This window comes from Rhinoraja longicauda, chromosome 30 (genome assembly GCF_053455715.1).
Source record: "Rhinoraja longicauda isolate Sanriku21f chromosome 30, sRhiLon1.1, whole genome shotgun sequence".
NCBI lineage: Eukaryota > Metazoa > Chordata > Chondrichthyes > Rajiformes > Arhynchobatidae > Rhinoraja > Rhinoraja longicauda.
In genome coordinates this window covers 18853216-18875545 of record NC_135982.1, presented here as the reverse complement: position 1 = coordinate 18875545, position 22330 = coordinate 18853216, and the positions used below count along the sequence as shown (strand labels likewise).

The following is a 22330-nucleotide window of genomic DNA, read 5'->3' as shown; positions in this document are numbered from 1 at the left end:
AATCTGAAGGTGTGCGTTTTCATACTTCTAGACCTTTACACCTCTGTGATCATACTAGGAGCAAATTTAATGCAATGAAAGGGGATATTTTAATATTTTCCCACAAAACAAATTTCAGAGCACTTGTGCTTTTCAAATACCGAGTAAGATCTCAAAATTCATCTACACGTTTATAAACTAAAGAGTCCTCTTTCACCATTGAATTAACAAAGACCTTCCTGTTTCTTCATCTGGACAGAAATGAAGCAACAGAAAATATTCCATTCCACTCTTTCCCAAGTAATGAGTTCATATCATATCATATATCATATATATACAGCGCGGAAACAGGCCTTTTCGGCCCACCAAGTCCACGCCGCCCAGCGATCCCCGTACATTAACACTATCCTACACCCACTAGGGACAATTTTTTTTAAAACATTTTTTACCCAGTCAATTAACCTACATACCTGTACGTCTTTGGAGTGTGGGAGGAAACCGAAGATCTCGGAGAAAACCCACGCAGGTCACGGGGAGAACGTACAAACTCCTTACAGTGCAGCACCCGTAGTCAGGATCGAACCTGAGTCTCCGGCGCTGCATTCGCTGTAAAGAAGCAGCAACTCTACCGCTGCGCTATCGTGCCGCTACTTATCCGTAAGGGATCATCCATCAGATTCCATGTTGAGCCCTCGGCTGATTAAAGCTTGACATGACACTTCAATGTCAGAATGAACTGAGATTCTTAAACATGAGCACACAGTTCTGCTGCAATTTATTAAACTGCGCAGACTTTCAAACCGAAAAACATTTTTAATATCAGGAATATAATTTACTTTTTAAATTAAATTATTAATAGCCAATGAATAGTTAATCTCAACTTTCTCAGATGTGCATTTCACCATTTCAATAACATGTTAAAAGCAAAGAATGTACTTTAGAATATTCTATCAAAAACTGGTGGAAACCTTCGCACTTTTCACTCTCTACTTACAGTTTATCCATATTCAATTGATTTTAGCACACGCTGATATACATAAGTTTTTGATTCTTAATTCCAAGCACTAGGCGACTTCACATTGCAATTATATTGAAAATATCTTGCTGAGGGACAGTGATATTGCTGTATTCTTATGCAAGAGCCTCAAAAGATTCATGAAACCATTGAGGATAAGGAGTAAGCAAGAGTGAATGGGAGCAGTTACTGAGTGAGAACATAGGCAAGATGTAACGTAGACAAAAGAGTGAGGGAGTCGTGAGATGTAGAGCAGGAGGACATGCCCGGCAGGTCAGGCGGAATACTTCCTCCGCTCCCAGACAGGAGAAAACAACCTGAGCAATTATCACAATTGAATGGATGATAGAGACTGAGAAACCATGGTACTGCAGTTGTTGAGTTCAATAGAGGCCAGAAAGCAGCAACGAACCCAGATGGAAGTCAAGGTATTTTCCTTCAAGCTAGCTTTGGGCCTCACTGCGACAGTACAGGCCACAGACAATACATCAGAGTGGGAGTGGGATGGGCAGTGAGAGAAGCTCAGGGTCGCCCCTGCGGAGAGAATGCAGGTCATTTGCAAAGCAATCACCCAATCTGCATTTGGCCTCTCCAGTGTGGATAAACCACCATGTGAACACCAAATTCAATTTACTAGATTGGAAGAATGTACATGAATCACTGCTTCAGCTGAAAACACTGTATGGGTCCTTGGATGGTGGGACAGTTCACAAGTTCACAAGTTATAGGAGTAGAATTAGGTCATTCGGCCCATCGAGTCCACTCCGCCATTCAATCATGGCTGATCTCTGCCTTCTAATCCCATTTTCCTGCCTTCTCCCCATAACCTTTGACACCCGTGGAGGATGAAAGGAAGAGGTGAAAGGGCAAGTGTCGCATTGCCTGTGGTTGCAGGAGAAAGTGCCATCAGAAAGGGGGAGGAGGGTGAGAATGGAAGAGTGGGCAGGGAAGTTCAAAGAGAACCGTCCCTGTGAAATGATGAAACGGGAGGTGAGGGCAACTTCTTTGAGGGCGATGGATATTGTGGAGAATGATCAGTTGAATGTATATGATATTTGTGTGGAAAGTGAGTCCTTACAGGAGGCAGAGCGGATGAACGGTAGCTGAGTTAGCTGTGGGTGTCAGAAGGCTTGAGATAGCTGGCCAATCTCTTAACATGGAGACAGAGAGATCCATGGTCACTGAGCCCCTTCGACAGACAGGAAATTCAATGGCATAACACACTTCAGTGCCATTGCTGGCTGCTGCTGGGACAATCTTGCAATGCAAGTGCTGCCCCCGATTGGGAGACCTTTTGAACAATTCAATCATTTACCTTACATTCCTCAGGCATCCTGTCATCTCACTGCAACACTGTCACACCCTGAGGTCTATCATATCCTGATCCCCATGGCTTGACGTCCTGATATCACAATGTTAATCCAGTTCCTCTTCCTTGGCCACACTGCAGATCTGATTAAGCCCAAGGCTACCAGCCAGCCTCTGGCACATTATTGACCTCAAAAACTTGCAGTGCCTGATCTGCTGATCCAAGACTTGACTAAAGCAGTCATTTCCATCCCACTGCTATGCCCATCTGGCATTTATTTTATAAGTATGAGAATCTCTATTCCCCTGTTGTGATAATTGTGCTGAATTATTTTTCCATCACATAATGCTCATTTCCCTATTCCCTTGAAATGAAACAAGGCAGTCTATGAGTTCCTTTGCACCTTTCAAATATCTTCCAAAAAGATATCAGCGCAAGCTTCTTGTTAACAATAGGGACTAATATTGGAACAGCTTCATTGACTAGGACTCTGTTTCAAAAAATACGAGTAGATTTGCACTGTTTAATAGCCAGCCCGGCTAACATGTAGCGACAGCTCATAATGTCGTTTGTTGTTTCTGAAGGTATACTCTCGAACGATTCAGATCAGTTTCAAGATGAATTAGATGCAATTCAAATCAACTTCAAAATGAATTAAATGCTTACCCTCCAACCTCTGTTCCCATGGCCATGATTGGTGCCTGCATTGGTGTGAAAGGCAATTCTTGCAATTGCTCAAGTGTCTGGGATTTTAGAACAGCATTTGAGTCCATATAAATGATGCTGCCTCTTTGCAGAGCTTCCTAGAAGTATATGGAAATCAGATTTAATTAAACATTGTTTTAAACACTCAAAAAGTACAATATAAACCGTGGCCCATATTTTCCAGTACTTTATTGGCTAAGCTACCTTAGTAGGTTCCTCAGACTGCACAGAAAGAACATTATGCAATGTATTTTATTACATTCACTTGACCTACATATGCATTATATATTTTTCTGGCTTTTGCATATGTTCAATATTAATCTGCATTGAAAAAAGGATAAGTATTTATGTGCGTGTTTACAACTATATCACATCAGAAGAAGCCATGCAACTTGGAAACAGGCCCTTTGGCCCAAGTTGTCCCATCTACACTTGTCCCACCTGCCTGCGTTATGCCCATGTCCCTCTAAACCTGGCCTATCCATGTACCTGTCTAAATGTTTCTTAAACATTGCAATCGTGCCTGCCTCAACTACTTCCTCCAGCAGCTCATTCCATACACCCACCGCTCTTTGCATTAAAAAGTGACCTCTCAGGTTCCAATTAAATCTTTCCTCCCTCATCTTAAACCTATGTCCTCTGGTTCTCAATTCCCCTACCCCATCTATTCCTCTCATGATTTTGCACATCCCTATAAGATCATCCCTCATCCTCCTGCGCTCCAAGGGTTAGAGCCCAAGCCTGCTCAACCTCTTCCTATAGCTCAGGCCCTCAAGTCCTGGCAACATCCTCGTAAACCTTCTCTGCACCCTTTCCAGCTTGACAACATCTTTCCTATAGTACGATGCCCAGAAATGAACACAATACTCTAAAGTCTTTTAGGACCAAGATGAGAAAACATTTCTTCACACAGAGAGTGGTGAGTCTGTTGAATTCTCTGCCACAAAAGGTAGTTGAGGCCAGTTCATTGGCTATATTTAAGAGGGAGTTAGATGTGGCCCTTGTGGATAAAGGGATCAGGGGGTATGGAGAGAAGGCAGGTACAGGTTACTGAGCTGGATGATCAGCCATGATCATATTGCATGGCGGTGCAGGCTCGAAGAGCCGAATGGCCTACTCCTGCACCTATTTTCCATGTTTCTATGTTTCTATGTTTCTAAATGCAACGTTACAGTTTTATGTCTTAAATGCAGACTTATAGAACTGCAACATGATCTCCCAACTTCTATACTCAATATCCTGACTGACGAAGGTCAATGTACCAAAAGCCTATTTGGCCATCCTATTTATCTCTGGTGCCACTTCCAATGAACTATGTACGTGCACTCCTAAATCCCTCTGCTCTACCACACTCCCAGAGCCCTACCCTTCACTGTATGTCTTGCCCATGTTAGTCTTCCCAAAATGCAACTCCTCACATTTCTATGTATTAAATTCAATTCACCATTCCTCAGCCCACCTGCCCAACCGATCTAGATCCTGCTACAATTTTTGACAACTATCTTCACTATCTACAATACCACCCACTTTTGTGTCATCTGCAAACTTGCTAATCATGCCATGTATGTTCTCATCCAAATCATTGATAGAGATGACAGAAAGCAATGGGCCCAGCTCCAAACATGGAGGTACACTAGTCACTTTAGTGTCTAGTCACTACAATAGTTGAAGAAGGCACACATATACTGAAAACAAAACTATCTGATTTGATTACGCTCTGATATATGATCAACTATTAATTTCCAAAAGGCTTTCGATAAAATGCACATAAAATTTTATTACACAAGGTAACAAACACCTTGTGGTGTTGGGAAAGACTATGAGCTGAAGATGTGGATAGAGGACTGACTAGCAGAAAGCAGAGCATTGGAAATGAGCAACTTTCAAATTGGCAACTAGAACTAGAGGAGTAGGTTGGGCCTTTGGAGGCTTGGTGGTGACCCTATCGAGATATAGAAAATCATGAGGGGTGTCTAAAACTATTGGGCATAGGTTTAAGGTGAGAGGGAAAAGATTTAAAAGGAAACTGAGGGGCAACCTTTTCATACAGAGGGTAGTCGATATGTGAAATGAGATGACAAGAGGAAATGGTAGAGGCAGGTACAATTAAAATGTTTAAAAGACATTTGGACAGGCACACAAACAGAAAAGGTTTAAAATAATGTAGGCCAAACACAGAGAGTTGAAGGTGCCTGGAATGTGCTGCCAGGGGAGGTGGTAAATGCATATTACCACTTTTATGGTACAGATACAATTGCAGTTTTTAAGAGGCAACTTGACAGGTACAAGTAACTAACGTTGGTTGTTCTGTAGTTAAATGTATAATTTTTCAAACCAGTAAGGTTGAAAGTCCTGCAGGTGAATGCAATGTACTTTGGGGGGAGTCTTACCCTTCTGCTCATGAGAATGAAAATTCCGCCAAAGATGAGGTGATGATCTTCCTAACAGGTACTAAGCACGCAGAGTGTGTGGCAAATTGCTCTGCTCTGTACCAATTTGGTTTTCAACTGCAACACTTTTGTTTTGATTTTCGCTCCTGCTATTTAAGAGTTGAACCATAATTATTGACACAATAAGGCCAATAGATTAATCTCTTCCCCTTCATTCACAAAGCAATGAGCCCTAATTACGATGACTTTCCACTGTTCCACCAGGTAATGATATAAGTGCTGTCCAAATGGCTATTAATGTTTCAGTGAGTTTATTTGGAACCTTGGAGCTCTAAAGGTTTTTGCAAAGATAATATAACTGAAGTTGCTAAATCAATACTAATGAATCAATGCCATTCCAAATTACACCTGATATAACCAAAAACTTAACAGAAACTGGAGATGGGAAATCGGAAAGTTCTTTTGCTACATATTAAGGCTCCTACCTGGAATGAAGTGAAAGTGTTGAGTAAATACTGGGAGCTAAGCTGCTGCTGCATTGTCCCCCTGCTTGAAACACTAGTGCTTGCGGGCCAAGAAAATGTGGAAGCCTGGGAAAGAGATAACTGAATAATAACAAAACAAATGCCAACTTACTTGCTTTCCTATAACCTCCTTCATAAAACTTTCACTTCTATCATAACGTCTCATGTTCTGTGGGGTTATGAGCTGACCGATAAGGCCATTGTGGGATCTCTAGATTCTGTCAAAGGTGGAGAAGGAACTGCCATTTTCACTCGGCTTGTGCGAGCTCCCGGCAATGGAAGTCGACATTCTCTGAGGTTCACTAGGTTAATTCCCGGAATGGCGGGACTGTCGTATGTTGAAAGGCTGGAGCGATTGGGCTTGTATACACTGGAATTTAGAAGGATGAGGGGGGATCTTTTTGAAACATATAAGATAATTAGGGGATTGGACACATTAGAGGCAGGAAACATGTTCCCAATGTTGGGGGAGTCCAGAACAAGGGGCCACAGTTTAAGAATAAGGGGTAGGCCATTTAGAACGGAGATGAGGAAGAACTTTTTCAGTCAGAGAGTGGTGAAGGTGTGGAATTCTCTGCCTCAGAAGGCAGTGGAGGCCAGCTCGTTGGATGCTTTCAAGAGAGAGCTGGATAGAGCTCTTAAGGATAGCGGAGTGAGGGGGTATGGGGAGAAGGCAGGAACGGGGTACTGATTGAGAGTGATCAGCCATGATCGCATTGAATGGCGGTGCTGGCTCAAAGGGCTGAATGGCCTACTCCTGCACCTATTGTCTATTGTCTATTGTCTATCTCAAATGCTCCAATGAGAGTTTCGAGTGGCGACGGGCTAAAAATTCCTGCCGTCTGGTGGGATGTTACAATTTTTCAGTGTCAGAACATTTGAATGGGTTGCTCCGTCCTGCTAGTAATCTTTTGCCAAGGTGGAGCTCAGAGCAGACGTGTTCTTTTGGAAATCAGCTGATGGACATGCAATCCCCGTGCCCTGCCCATCAGCTGAATGTCATTAGATATTCAATGCTGGTGAGGTTGGGCTAAGAGAGGATGCTGATGTTGGTTTGTTTATTCTGCCATTGGATTTATAGGGGTTTGCACAGCCAGTGTTAATGATGCTTCCAGTGTTCCTGTGCCTGCTGTGAGTTTTACACACCCTGGAAAAACACAGGAAAGCAGTGCTGCACGGTAGACTATAATATTGGTGCTGGATCTGATATTGTGATCCTCTCTCTTTTCCTGAGGCATGCTGAAGATGATGGTTATTTCATCAATGTCTGCTTTCACTGAGAGGTGGTTCTGAAGATAAGGGAGATTTTACTCGGTCTCATTGTGGACCTTTATTGTTGAGGGTTGGGTGGAATTGAGCAGTGAGCGAATGTTGGTGCAGGATCCTCATGGCTTCATATGTTTATTGAAATGCTCACTCTCCTGAATACCCAATGAACAAATTAACAATAGTGTGGAGCGAAGCCTTCAAACGTGCGTCTCTAAGTATACTGCAATGCAATGACCGAGTCCAAGTGAATTAGTTCTAGCGTCTAGACAGCACTGATTTGTCCTGCATATTAGCTGCACTCCAGGGAGAAGTTTGTTGAAGGCAAGGTGCTGTATTGCCACAAGAAACATTGAGAAAAATGTTGGGTCAATTATGCCATCTTGCAGAGACTGAAATTGTCCGGTGTGTGCATGATGATTCAAATTGTAGCTTACTTGCAATTATGTAGCAAATGTAGGATCAGGGCAAATATCTATGGCCAGACAGATTTGTTGATCGACAGGATCAAACACTTTTATAAAGTTTCAAAAGGCCACAGGCCAGCAGATAATGCCATTTCCTGCTTTTCTTGAGATTCTGTGCAGTGACGGTCATTTGACTCTGGATGGAATCAACTCTTCAACCACAGGGGATGAGATGGTCAAGGAAAACCCTATCAATGATTTTCCTTGTGGCACACAACATAAATACTGCGGTGAAGTAACCATAGTTGGGTATGTCTCTTTTCTTGGAGAACATCACAATTACAGAATCTCTAATGTCGCCTTGCATGTCCTCTTGTTCCCAAATATGGGAGAGGAGGCTGTGAACTTTCTCTCCACCAAATTTTAGAATTTCAATAGTTATCCCAAAATCGTGTGTATTTAACTTCAGTGCTGGGTGGTGTTAGTATTGGAAAGGACAGCTTGCTGAGGGGTGGAGTCAAAGGCATTTGCACCATGGACAGAGCAACCGTGAGGAGTTCTTAGAAATGCTCCTTGCAGCAACCACTGACTGTCGCTGATAAATTCTCCTCCATATTTTGTACTCAGGAAATTGAGCTCTCAGCCTCAAGCAGCCTCTCAATCCGCTTCTTCCAATTCTTGTAAACACTGTTGTAATAGGCATTCTCCTAATTTAGCACTTTCATCCAAAAGCCTGTCATATCCTTATCCATAACCACTTTACAACTTACAGAATTGCAGTCACTCCTCCCACAATACTCTCCCACCAAAATGTTGATCACCTGACCGGGTTAGTTCTACAGTACAAGGTCTATTATGGCACCATCTGTAGTCAGGCTGAAGAAGGGTCTCGGCCTGAAACGTCACCCTTTCCTTCTCTCCAGAGACGCTGCCTGTCCCGCTGAGTTACGCCAGTTTTTTGTGTCTATCTTCGGTTTAAACCAGCATCTGCAGTTCCTTTTCTAGACTATTTACATATTGTTTCAAGAAGCCCTTCTGGATACATCTTACAAACACTGCCCCATTTAAGTCTTTAGCACGAAGTTAATTTCAGTCAATACCAGGGAAGTTAAAATCGCTACCACAATATCTCTTTTTCCATGATATGCTGCTGGCTGTTTGGGAAGGACTATGGTATAACCCCACCATAGCAATTGCATCTTTCTTATTCCCAAGTACTACTCGTATGGCCTTGTTGGATGATCCGTCCGAAATGTCCTCTCTTAGTGCAGCTGTTGCATTGTCCTTGATCTGTAATGCAACCTCCTCTAGCTTTTTTTACACATCTTTCTGTCACATCTGAAACATCTATATTCTGGAACATTGAGCTGCCATTCTTTCCCTTCTCTTAGACAAGTTTCTGCCATGGCAACAACATCATAGTTCCACATATTAATCCAGATGATCAGCCGTATCCATTACACTCCTTGCATTAAAATAAATGCGCTTCAGAAATAAATGTGTTGCAGGAATATCAGTTTTGAAATCTGCAGACAGAGATCTTCATAGGCAGCCCTGAAGTCCATCATAGTTAGAACCTGTCAATGGACTTTTGAGTTCCCTGCTAGAAAATGCAAGGAGTGGTTTGACAAGGATGACCACGAGATCTTGCCACCAAGTACCTACAAATTGAAGCAATTCTTCAGTTGGAAGTTTCACTATTTTTCATGGGACCAAACACCAATAGGCAGCTGAAAGCATAAGTCCAACAGAAAACTTAAGATCTAAAGAACAGATGGAGGTATGGAGGTCACAGGAGATCCAGCAATTCACCAATGATCACAACAAACATCAAGTCTGTCTCCAGAGCCATCTCTTCTAAAGCTGTACCAGCCAGTCAGAAAAAAAGAGAAAAATCAATAAAAAGGTACAGACTTACAAGTGCAGAACACAGTAAACATTCCGATTTACCATTTCTCCCGAGAATTGACAAGTGAATAATTGTCCCATCAGATAAAGAAACAAGAAGCAATGCCACTGATTCATCATAAATCAGATAACATTTCTAGACAGGGTCGAAGCCATTAAATTCTGGAGAGGTGGTATTAACTCAGAATGCCAGAGAAACTGGGATGAAACCCGTGATAACCCGTATACTAGTCACCATTACGAAACAATCAGTAGTCCATAAATGAAGGACCATTGGAAACAGGCCCAATCATAACATGGGGAATGAAGTAGCATCACTTTCTTTCCATGTAAAATAATGCAATCAATTTTCAGGAGTGAACATAAATTGAATCATCAATAGAATGAATTCAGAAGATTCTGCTGGTCAACTACTAGACTTCTTTGTAAAACTTATAATCCAAGCAGACAAGATAAACCTCACAATTATGGTCTTTCAAATGGCTCAAAATAAAGTTCCACGTGTTATATAATAATTAAAGACAAAATATCAAACAGTAATTTAGCTCCTCAAGCCATTCATTTAGTTCACAGCAGGTTAATATTTTAAAATTTCTGAAGTACTTTAGTTTCAGAACCCCTGATACATTTGCTTATCAAAAATCTTCCAATATTAGTTTACCAACACTGATAAATTGAACACTGAACCTTCCAAGGCCAAAATATCTTTCCTGACATCCAGTGCCCGGAACGTTGTCTTTTATATGGGGTCTCGGCAAAGCTCCATATAAATGTAATCAGTGCCTTTGACATAAAATCCAACACACCATTACTTATTTTTTGTCTCTGCTGTTGGGAATTCACAGCAAAACTTACAAATAGCTCACAGGTTGAGAGTAAGAAATAATGTACAAAGGATTGAACAGAGTGCAAATAATGTACATTGGATTGAAAATGCACAACATGATTGGCATTTGAAATAGCTGAGGGCAAAACTGCATGTAAGAAATCCAAATGGATTTGATGCTACTCATATCCAACCAATTCAGAATAGCATGTGATCATTTTCTGCTGCTTGCTCACAAATTGCCAAATCGAAAGTATTCAATTGAATTCCTCTGCTTGTCGTCATGAAATCTGAACTCCTGACTTCCGAGTTGCTGGTTCAGCAGCAGAACCATCTAACTACAATATCGCGTGGCAAAGTCAAATTGGAATATTACTTTAGGTTGAATTGCAAAAGCAGAAATGGAAGATATAGATAGGTTAACCCTGTAAATCAATAAATGATCCTTCATGCAGACAAATTTTTGTTCATGGAATTAACCTTCAGCAATGGAGGCAAAAATCTGAAGTCATTCACTTGGAACATTAGGATCACTCTGCAGAGATAAACTCATTCAGGTTATGTGTCTTAATCATTCTTAATTAGAGCTCAATCCAGTGACATAACTGTTCCCATAAGACACATGGACTGACCTCTTGCATGTAACAAATGTCTGCGGACCATTTTGCAGAATCTCTGGAGTGTGATTCAAAGTCTTTGTTGCAGGTCTGCACACCGGTTGTGTCGTGTACACCAGATGAACAAAGAATCAGGAGCGATATCCTGTGTAAATGACTAGCCTATATGTCAGGTTTCATGTGCTTGGGAAGTCACCAAAAACTAGTTAATTGGATGATTGAAAAGTTCAAGTCTAAGAATGATTTTTATCATTTAACAAAGCACGTGGAACAATATTAATAAATGACTGATGAAAGAAAACATGGAAATATATGGGCACTGAGAAAGGACAAAATTCGATGACATTTGACGATTCTCTTTCTGCCAAGTTGCATGTATACTTTTGACGTACTTTTAATTTATATTAATAGAATTCTTTTAGCAACACAATCAGAAGCACCCATTCCTTTCGGGATGGTCAGGTTTCCGAGAAACACATTAAAGGCGCAAATGAATGAACAAATATGTTGGTCCTTCCATCCATTACCGAATTGCTCAGAAAAGCATTACCTAGTTTACTATTTTGGCCTCCAATAGTTCCACCATCATCAGGAATTATCCTACATTAAGATAGAAACTGTCGTGAAACGAAGAGGAAAATTATTCAAGGGTAAAATTAAAACCCTGTCATTAGAAATGATAGAAATATAGCTGCAATATTTTACTATGTGTGATATGAAGTAGCAGTAGAATAGAGAATTCAAAGGAGTGGTTGCTCCATCTCAACCATCTTGTTCTCTTCTATGTTTCTGCGTTAACCCATGACAAATAGTTGCAACCAAAGAGCATCTGCTTGGGTGGAACAGTTACAGATGTCACTGGTGTGAGTCAACTCGTTGCTTTGGCTGGGAATGCTGCCTGTGAGATAGAGGTCGAAAATCTGGGGTTCTGAGTTTTCAGTGATCTTATAATTAGGAGGGAATAGAGGAAATAAAGTTTCAAAATTAATATTAAAATCACTCACCCCTTGTTGAGGCCCGGAAGATTCTGAGGTTTTCCACACTAAGTATAAAAGAAAGGTACATGTACAATCACATGGGATGTTTCACACGTACGCATCGATGAAGTATGCATAACTTGTTCATTGATTGAAAGGTAATCAGCGCATGGGTACCCAATTCATCAAATACCCTGGGCACTCAAGAGAATTTTTTTTACTCCTATCTGTAAATGTTTAACCCTTTTTCAAGTACGTTCCCCTTTTTGCATAAATCTGAGTCAGACTTTAATAGCAGTGGAAGAATTCCAGTTATCACAATTTTCACCATAGCCCAAAGTGACTCTACCTTCACCAAACACACAAGCACATCAATTCCAGGAATGGGCACAAACCAAAAATCAATAAATGAAAAGAGTTCTTCTTCAAGATAAAGCTGATTGAGGGCACTCTCACTCCCCATGTTGCTATTAGCCAATTAGGACAGAACATTTATTGGCTTTTGTGCATGGTGCATAGGACATGGCTCAAAACAACTCTGAGCAAAATGTATCACAATTTTGAAGACATCTGCGAATAACTCAGCATTGTCCTTTTCAAAAGGAAAGAGACACATTTTATTTCTCCTTTGTTGATGGCTACCTTGTAGATTGTGTATCACGCTTACAAGTCTGTTTTTCCACTGATTCTACCTTCCTTATGTAAAATAGTAACCAAAATTCTACATAATCCTCTGAAGTGTGTCCATAAAAGTTTAGGATATCTTATTGTTTCCAATGTTCCCTCCACAGAAATAACCCTAATTATTGGTTTGCTATATTTATTCCAGAATCTAAGTGATCTGCAGTTTTGTACTTCCACATTCCTATGTTACACATATTGATTCTTATTTTGTAATTCCAGAAGGTATTGTATAATACATAAAATTTAAAAAAATTTAAAGATACACACTGATAGTGTGGCATGAAGTGTTAAAATTATCTGGGGGAAAATCCTCCTCTAACCCAATTTTCACCAATCTGGGGAAATAGAAACTTTACGGCAATAGACAATAGACAATAGGTGCAGGAGTAGGCCATTCGGCCCTTCGAGCCAGCACCGCCATTCAATGTGATCATGGCTGATCATTCTCAATCAGTACCCCGTTCCTGCTTTCTCCCCATACCCCCTGACTCCGCTATCCTTAAGAGCTCTATCTAGCTCTCTCTTGAATGTATTCAGAGAATTGGCCTCCACTGCCCTCTGAGGCAGAGAATTCCACAGATTCACAACTCTGACTAAAAAAGTTTTTCCTCATCTCTGTTCTAAATGGCCTACCCCTTATTCTTAAACTGTGGCCCCTGGTTCTGGACTCCCCCAACATTGGGAACATGTTTCCTGCCTCTAACATGTCCAACCCCTTAATAATCTTATACGTTTCGATAAGATCCCCTCTCATCCTTCTAAATTCCTGTGTATACAAACCTAGTCGCTCCAGTCTTTCAACATAGGACAGTCCCGCCATTCCGGGAATTAACCTAGTAAACCTACGCTGCACGCCCTCAATAGCAAGAATATCCTTCCTCAAATTTGGAGACCAAAACTGCACACAGTACTCCAGGTGCGGTCTCACTAGGGCCCTGTACAACTGCAGAAGGACCTCTTTGCTCCTATACTCAACTCCTCTTGTTATGAATGCCAACATTCCATTGGCTTTCTTCACTGCCTGCTGTGCCTGCATGCTTCCTTTCAGTGACTGATGCACTGACACCCAGATCACGTTGTACGTCCCCTTTTCCTAACTTGACACCATTCAAATAATAATCTGCCTTCCTATTCTTACCACCAAAGTGGATAACCTCACACTTATCCACATTAAACTGCATCTGCCATGCATCCGCCCACTCACACAACCTGTCCAAGTCACCCTGCAACCTCATAGCATCTTCCTCACAGTTCACACTGCCACCTAGCTTTGTATCATCGGCAAATTTGCTAATGGTACTTTTAATCCCTTCATCCAAGTCATTGATGTATATTGTAAATAGCTGCGGTCCCAACACCGAGCCTTGCGGTACCCCACTAGTCACTGCCTGCCATTCTGAAAGGGACCCATTTATCCAGCAGGCACTAATGACTTGGGTTTTAAGATATGGGCGGACAAGGGTATCAGTAAAATCTCAGATTTATATAATAATGATATTCTTTTAAATTTCAATGAAGTAAAACAAAAATTCGGACTTGACCCAAAATATATTTTTAAGTATCTCCAGATTAGAAACTTCATAAAAAAGACGCAAAGCTCACTAGGTCTGCCAACTCAAAACTCTTTAGAAAAGGCGGCATTAAACCATCATGAGGCAGATGGCCAAATCTCGCGATTTTACCAAAATATTATAGCTATAGCAAAGGAATCTTCAGAAGATAAAAGGCTTGCGTGGTGTTCAGATCTTGATGAAATTACTGTAGAAGAATGGCAGGATATATGTTTACAATCTCAAGTCCAAACAATAAATACACTGTTCAAATTACTCCAGTACAAATGGATAATGAGACTATATATTACTCCTGTTTTACTGCATCGCATTAACCCTATTATACCTGATCTGTATATCAAATGTGGTGTACATGAGGGTAGCTTGTTTCATTGCCTTTGGGAATGCCCCACCATCCAAGAGTACTGGAAGGAGATAATAACAACTTTATCTATTGCCACAAAAGAGAAGCTTCCACTCAGTCCTAAACTTTGTATTTTCGGGTGTTTTCCAGCAAGTTGTAAACTTAACAATACAGATAAGAAGATGGTTATATTTTGTCTGCTTGAAGCTAAACATAAAATTGCTTTGTCATGGAAATCAGTTTATAGACCAAACAAGCAAAGTTGGGTTGATGGATTACTGCAGTGTCTTGCTTTGGAGAAACTTAAATATATAGTTAAGGGGAAATACGACACTTTTGAAAAGATTTGGGGCTCGTTTATGAAATTTCTGGAAGGGAAAGATTTTACTGAGGCCTTGTAGTGAACTGCTGACTGTCTTTATTTTCATTGTGATTATTGCCTGGTTAGGTTATTAAAGGTGGAAGCAGTTTATATATAAATAAATATAAACATGTACTATAGCAGAAACGTGCCTTACTTCCTTTATATTTAAAGTGCCTTTAGGTGCCTAAAAGTGACCTTGCTGTTGATGTGCCTTGTTATGTTATGTTATTTTATGTTGTGTTAAATGTTTTGTATGTTATTTGAAAAAGCAATAAAAATAATATATTTTTAAAAAAATATACAGGCATTTTATTTTCCTTTTCTAGTTTTATTTTTCAATTCCTGAAAGAGATTTGAAATCCGTCTTATGAAACCGCAATATATTGAGTTTTAAGGATCGAGAAACACATTCTGTAACTTCTGTTGTGAGCATAAAAACAACCTACTAATTGATTAAAATGCTCCCAAGAAAATGGCTTGTGACGCAGTTAACAAACAACTTACAGGATGAAGAGGATAGCTGGGATTTTTTATCAGGTGTATTCGCTGGTTGCTCAGGACTCATGCTCAAATGCCGATCTGCACGACATGAAAAGTGGAAGGTGATGGTACCCGATTCAACCTGTTTCACCTGAAAATAAAAAAATAACTTTGGGATTTACATTTCCTTTACAGAAGAAGACCTGAATTTATAATGGTTATTGCCAATTGTGAATCGACCTGGAGGTGGTGGTTATGAGCCAGCTTCCTCACTTTCTTCCATCCCCATGGTGAAGAGAGTCCCACTGTCAGGTGGGGAGTTTAATTTGGCACAGCTACAACAAAAAATTAGTTATAAGTTTGAATGATATGCAACTTGGAGATTGTGGTGTCCATTTGTGCCTGATCCTTCTGCATGACACAGATGTGCAGGAATTCTGAAGAAGGGTCTCGACCCGAAACGTCGCCGATTCCTTCTCTCCAGAGATGCTGCCTGTCCCGATGAGTTACTGCAGCATTTCGTGTCAACCTTCAGAAGGAATACAGATGCTGATTTACACTGAAGACAGACACAAAATGTTGGGGTAACTCGGCGGGTCAGGCAGTATCTCTGGATAGAAGGAATGGGTGACGTTTCGTGTCAAGACCTTTCTTCAGTACACCTTTTACTGAGTTAAAGTACATCTTTAACTCATGGTAAACCAACACTGAAAAAATCTTTTTTTTTTAAATGAGGACTCTCACCTGCCCGACCTATTCTGTTCTGTACGTTGCATGGCAAAGCTATTATATCTCTCTGGCTCTTACCTATCATACAACAATATCCTCACATACTGTGCAGAACTATAGGGCTCTGTGATGGACTTTTAAAACAAGCTGCAAGCTGAAAGGAAACATTGATGAAACTAATGACGCAAACACCACAGAATGCTATGAGAATTTAATTATCTGTATTCTGCTCTGAATCCCTGGGGTGTGGTTATTAACATGATTTAGCAGAACTGTCATGAGAACAAAAGCCAATGAGCAACTTTTCAATGCTGATAAATTTGGCCTTTTCCCATCAAAACATCTTTGTTCAGCCAACTACAAACATCAAACAGAATGAGATTTCTAAATCGACCAATTCATAAGATTTTTATGACAAATAGGACAAAGATGGCAAACTCTTAATTATGATAGTGGAGGTGGGAGAATAGAGGAGAGGAGGAAGAATACTATCATTTGTGTGATTTTTGTTATATGATGGGCAAGAGCCAGATATATAATGGGTAGGCCAAGCAATTTACAGAACAGAATAAGCAGAGCAGGTGGGAGTACTCATTATTTCCAAGGCAAGTAAAATTAATTTATCGGACAAGATAATGTTAGTCTCTTTCATACATGGTGAAGCTGGCCTCCTGCAAGAATTGGACTTCAATTAAAGGCCAGAATTGTTCCTGCATGGGTGATCCTGGCTATTTCCTTTCCTTAGTTGTGGAAACTAATTTGGTGCAGATATCAACAAAAACTGCAAAGCACAAATGTAGTAAATTGTACAAGTCTTGCATTAAGTGCCTACCAACATTAAGCAATTGGGTTTTAGATTAAATTCTTTGAACAGCAGACAAACGCATTGCACTGCAGGAAAGAATTACCAGGTCAATATTTTAGAGAGATTGCTTAATGCCAATGGGAGAAAGTTAAGAGTCTAAGAAATTTACACATTTTATACAACAAAATGAGGGCAGCAGGATATTATTATGTTACACAGATTTGACAATAACACAATCTGTTGTAAATGCATTGGAAAATGGACATTCTTGGCAAGTTAAGAGTGGCTGTTAGCTTGGTTGTGGAGTGTGTGAAGTGCACCAATGATTTCTAAAACTTTTTTTTTCCTGAAGGCAAAATATGTCCCATTTTACAAAAAAAATAAAGAGGAAGCAGATTAGACTGTATTGCCTTCCATCACAGTGAGGAACGTGGAATCTGCTGTGGTGGATGTTTATGTTAACTTTTATGTAGTTGCTTATTTTTAGTATGGCTGTATGGTAATTCGAATTTCACTGTACCTTAATTGGTACATGTGACAATAAACTGACCTTGAAACCTTGAAAACAACTCCTGCAAATGGAAATAGTTCTTCACAGATTTTAATCTTGTTTCACACTCAGGGAAAAAAAACCAGCCATTTGTTACAGCAATAGGTCCATTTCCAAATTTGTTTCAGCACGAGGTTTTCTCACCTCTGTTGCCATGATAGTAACATATGCTGGAGAACTACACTGAATTTCCAGCACAGAAACAGAATGAATTTATGCTTGTGTTTATGTTGCATATAAGCCTCCTTCCAGCTTACTCTATCTCTCACAATCACATCTTCCTTGCTCCATTCTTTTCATGTATCTATTTTGTTTCTGTATTTTAATGTATCTATGGTGCTTGTGTTGCCCATTCCATGTGCAACACAAGCAGTTACTCCAGCAGGGGGCGATGTGAACTGTTTATGTATGTGCTGTTATGTTTGTGTGCCATTGTCTGTTCGTTCATAGTACCTGAACTGATGTACAGCACTTTGGTCAACGTGGGTTGTTTTTAAATGTGCTATACAAATAAAATTGACTTGACTTGACTTGACAGCAGCCCTTCCAGGTGATGCAGAGGTTCACATGCACTTCCTATAACCTCATCCATTGCACTGTTATTAAAGTTACGAACATGGCAAAACCTCCCACCTCACCTCTCTAAACCTGTTGGGTCCCAACCTAATGGCTGCAGAACATCCAAACCCCTCGATGTTGAGAGCATGGGCTTCGCTGAACTCAATCAATTCACCATCCAGTGGCAATTTCTAATTTCCCAGCAAGGAAGAGTTGCCAAGGAAAAGGTTTCAGGAAGAATCAGAAGTTTCTCCATTTAGATTGCTCTGAAATGATGCTACAAACATGGCTGCAATAACACAGGTCATTCGGGAAACAGGGCCACCTATTCTGAATTGTTTACATAAGCGTGAGTTTACACAAGTCGCCTATTGCATAAGTCGGGGAGTGCCAGTACAGATCAGAGACCACATACCTCATCTGAACTCATTTCCGTGGAGGGAATTTTGTAAACCAGCAAATTGCATGGGTTGGGTGAGGATCCACCATGAAGTGATACTGTTATAACAGGGTTGCTGCTGATTCCCAAGAATGGATTCCAAACCGCCCACCTCAGTGTTTGCATATATGCAGTGTTTGCCAATGACATGTTAGATGCCTGTAAACAAAAATATTTGCTTCTTTAGGAAAACATTATACAGAATTCATCGTTAATCAGTGTACACCAACAAGAATTTGTACTTATAAAGCACTTAAATGTGGTAAAAATATTTTGAGGCACAATACAGGAATGTTATCAATATCAACTGTAAATGCGCCACCATTTTTGCAATGTATTTACTGAGAGATTTGTGAAATCCCCCTGTGTTTTCATTACCTGACAAATAATGCGCAGCCACTTTTTACAACTATCTATGCTCACTCATTACAACGTTATTATTTCAACCAATATAAAACACTTTACAAGTGTCTGCTGCATGCTGTGCTTTGATTCACTATCCAGTTTTCCCCTATGTAATCTGGGAGTGAAAGGCTGAACTCAAGTATTTTAGGCACACATCATTAAAATTACACGATGTGATTTTAAATTTCAAAGGCGGCTTGATGTTATATGAATGTTCCGTAGAATAAAATTTCACTTAAAATTTATGGTTCTGCAATATTAGAGTGGTTACTAATTAAAGTGTTTTTGCAACAGTATTAAATTACGTAAAACTACATGGAATGTGCAAATTAGAGAGGATGATTTGATCTAACTGCTATATGCACATGTATATGCTTAGTACACCTTCTTCCTTCCCCACCCCATCTAACTCCATAATATCATCATAAATGGCTTTTATTTTCTCCCTCATTATTTATCCAGATTGCCCCAAAAATTTATCACTTCATCTCATTAGTTTGACTAATAATTATTGGGTAAAAAGTTCATCCAATCTCAGTGACAGTGCCTTGAAGTCTTCATTGTACAATAGGATTTTTAAAAATAACTTCAGTATGAATGACGTACAGGTATGTAGGTTAATTGGCTGGGTAAATGTAAAAATTGTCCCTAGTGGGTGTAGGATAGTGTTAATGTACGGGGATCACTGGGCGGCACGGACTTGGAGGGCCGAAAAGGCCTGTTTCCGGCTGTATATATATGATATGATATGATATGACTCCCCTCAAAAGGTTAATTACATTGTTTTTGCCTTCCATTCCTACTTTAATAGGGTTACCACCTAAAACTAAAAACTGGCATCACAGTGGGTGTTCAGAGAGTTGAGAGATCAGAAGGGCTTTATTGTCATGAAAATATTAGTTATTGATCTCAGAAGGCATCCTAGGTCAGAGGTTAGTATGCATCCTAAGCAAGTGGTTTTCACCACCCCATATATTTTTTCCTTTGGCCCCTATGTAGTGGCTAGTCAGCGTGGATCTAACAAAAGATAGTTGCTTTTCTCTCTCAATTGGGGAACAGAGAACAAGGTAAAGACCCAAGAATGTCAAAAAAGTCACTTAAGCAGGATAAGATCAGACATTCATTTTCAAACTATATAGCCTGATATGGGTACAAGAATAGGACTGAACTTATCATCTCTCAATAATATTATTAAAATCATCTTTTCTAAGAGAATACCCAGTTGAAACACTTCAGCAAGGATGGAATTTGTCTATGGCATTAGCATTAAGTGGATGACGGCACTTTGAGACCTCACTTTATATTCATTTGACTTCTATACAATAGAAAATCCAGGTGAGATATTAAATGAACTACCAATCACTTTCAAATATTTTGAGTTAGTTCTGAAGATTCAACATTTCAGAATCTGTTGATAAAGACTCCAATATACTTTTTGAATAAAAATGTTGACTTTGCAGTCTATATCCACTGGCATTGATATTTGCATTTACTATTAAACGAATAAAATGCAATATAATTTTAAACATTGAGCATTTGGAACTTGCAGCACATTTTATTTGCCACAAAATGAAAGCATATGCTATTTGCAATTTGGTTAAACTTCTCCCTGAACAAGATCAGTAGCCCCTTCCACCAGCCTGATGGAAGTTTATTCTATTCAATGCTGGAAAGACAAGATGGACAAATTAAGAACACACAGACAGTATAAACCCTGATGACAATCCTGTAGTATTTACACATTTCCACATGAAAAAGGGGTGGCAGATTAATGTGGCTGGTGACAAGGCTCTGCGATGTGCTACATGAAATAAATTTAAAAATCAACAACTGCGAATCAGTTTATAAATCAAAATGAATTAATCAGGAAAACTGAATGCTTTGCAGTTCCTAGTGTTTAAATTCTCAATTTAAAAAAATCTATTATTTTCCAATTGGATGCATTTTTTATGTATTCAAATTAGTTTTCCAACGTTACAAATCAGCTGCAAATCAATCATATGGGCAATGAGCTTAGTAATAATACAATTGTTTAGTGAAATAGGTTACAATTGATATGTTTACTGGATAATATTTTTGATATATGTATGATATGAATATTTAATTTATGAGAAAAACGAAATCACTAAAATTGACGGGGAAATTTAGTGTATGGGGCATATATTGTTTAAATAATATCACTAACAGGATCATTAATTTATATGTCTTTTCATTGGTTGAATATTAGACCTTCGAAATGTTAAAGCCAAAATTTGATTTTTATCAGTTTTCTGTCATAAACTAAACCTATAATGAGAAAAGTGGTTTATAGTTTAATTGACCTGCAATATATTAAACAGACGTTGTAAAGATTTAAACAGGAATAGAATTAAACTTCCATTTTAACAACTGAATGCCCTCAAATGAGTTTCCTTACTTAAAACAGAGACAGGAACTGATCTTCAATTATTAATATCCAGGAATCATTTTTTTTTAAATTAGTTCTATTTATTATGGCAGGGTAGCATAGTGCTTATGTTATTAACTTAAAACAGAGACAGGAACTGATCTTCAATTATTAATATCCAGGAATCATTTTTTTTAAAATTAGTTCTATTTATTATGGCAGGGTAGCATAGTGCTTATGTTATTAAATTAGCAACAACAGTTCTGGACCACTGATCCAGAGACATGAATTTGAATCCTACAGTCCTTTAAGGAATTCAAATTCAAATAATTAAACAGATCTTGAGAGTGAAAAAAAACATTAAACAAGTCTGAGGGATTGTGACAATGTAATAAATGTACAGTAAACCCTCGCAATTACAGACCTCTTTACATCGGATTTTGCCGTCCATTCGTGGTGGCGGTTGGCAGGCGGTGAGCAGCCACCTGCGCGGCGGGGGGGAGAGAGCGAGCAGTAAAACACTCTTGAAGAGTGTTGCATGGGGCATGGGTTTGCAGTGGCTGCAAGAATGCCAGGTCCCAGGGTGCTGGATGCAGATGCAACACATGCTTCTGCGCCTGCGTCGCCCAGGCAGTGCATGCCTCGGTCGCCTGGTGATGGCACGAGGCTCCCATTGCACTAACCCCCCACTTCTGCCAGGTTACCCAGTGAGCAGGCGCAACGTGGCATGCTTCCGGTTGCGTGAGCGACAAAAGTGTGCAGCACGGAGGGTGCATGAGTCCCGGGCCAGTCCCCGTTACAGATGCGGGGGCTCTGCAGCTCCCTGGACTGTCAATTCCCACTGGTTAGACCCCCTCCCCCCTCCAACGCCGGGTTTGGGTTAACCATTAAGATTTACCCCCCACACCTGGTTATAGTGGACAATCGTCAATAACGCACACCATTCAACTCCCCCTCCCCCTCTCTCTCTCCCCTCCCCCCCGCGGTCCGTTACTGCGAGGATGTACTGTATAGTTAAAAACACATCTGATTCATTCATGTCCTGGTAACAATCACAACATTCCCTCCTGAAAGGACATTCTTCAAAACCCTC

At 40.0% G+C, this 22330-nt stretch overlaps 1 protein-coding gene across 3 annotated transcripts in view; it reads right to left on the bottom strand.

The window, feature by feature from the left end:
- Positions 1–22330, bottom strand: part of nphp4 (nephronophthisis 4) — a 196680-nt gene that overhangs the window by 67833 nt on the left and 106517 nt on the right. For all 3 annotated transcript variants that reach the window (XR_013549174.1, XM_078425576.1, XM_078425577.1), the window contains 4 exons: positions 18423–18605; positions 15390–15516; positions 11951–11988; positions 2970–3106 (listed from right to left, as the gene is read on the bottom strand). Coding sequence is in view for 2 of the 3 variants with exons in the window: in XM_078425576.1 (XP_078281702.1) it covers positions 2970–3106; positions 11951–11988; positions 15390–15516; positions 18423–18605 (485 nt within the window). In the remaining variant the exon portion in view is untranslated. The remainder of the gene's footprint in view (positions 1–2969; positions 3107–11950; positions 11989–15389; positions 15517–18422; positions 18606–22330) is intronic.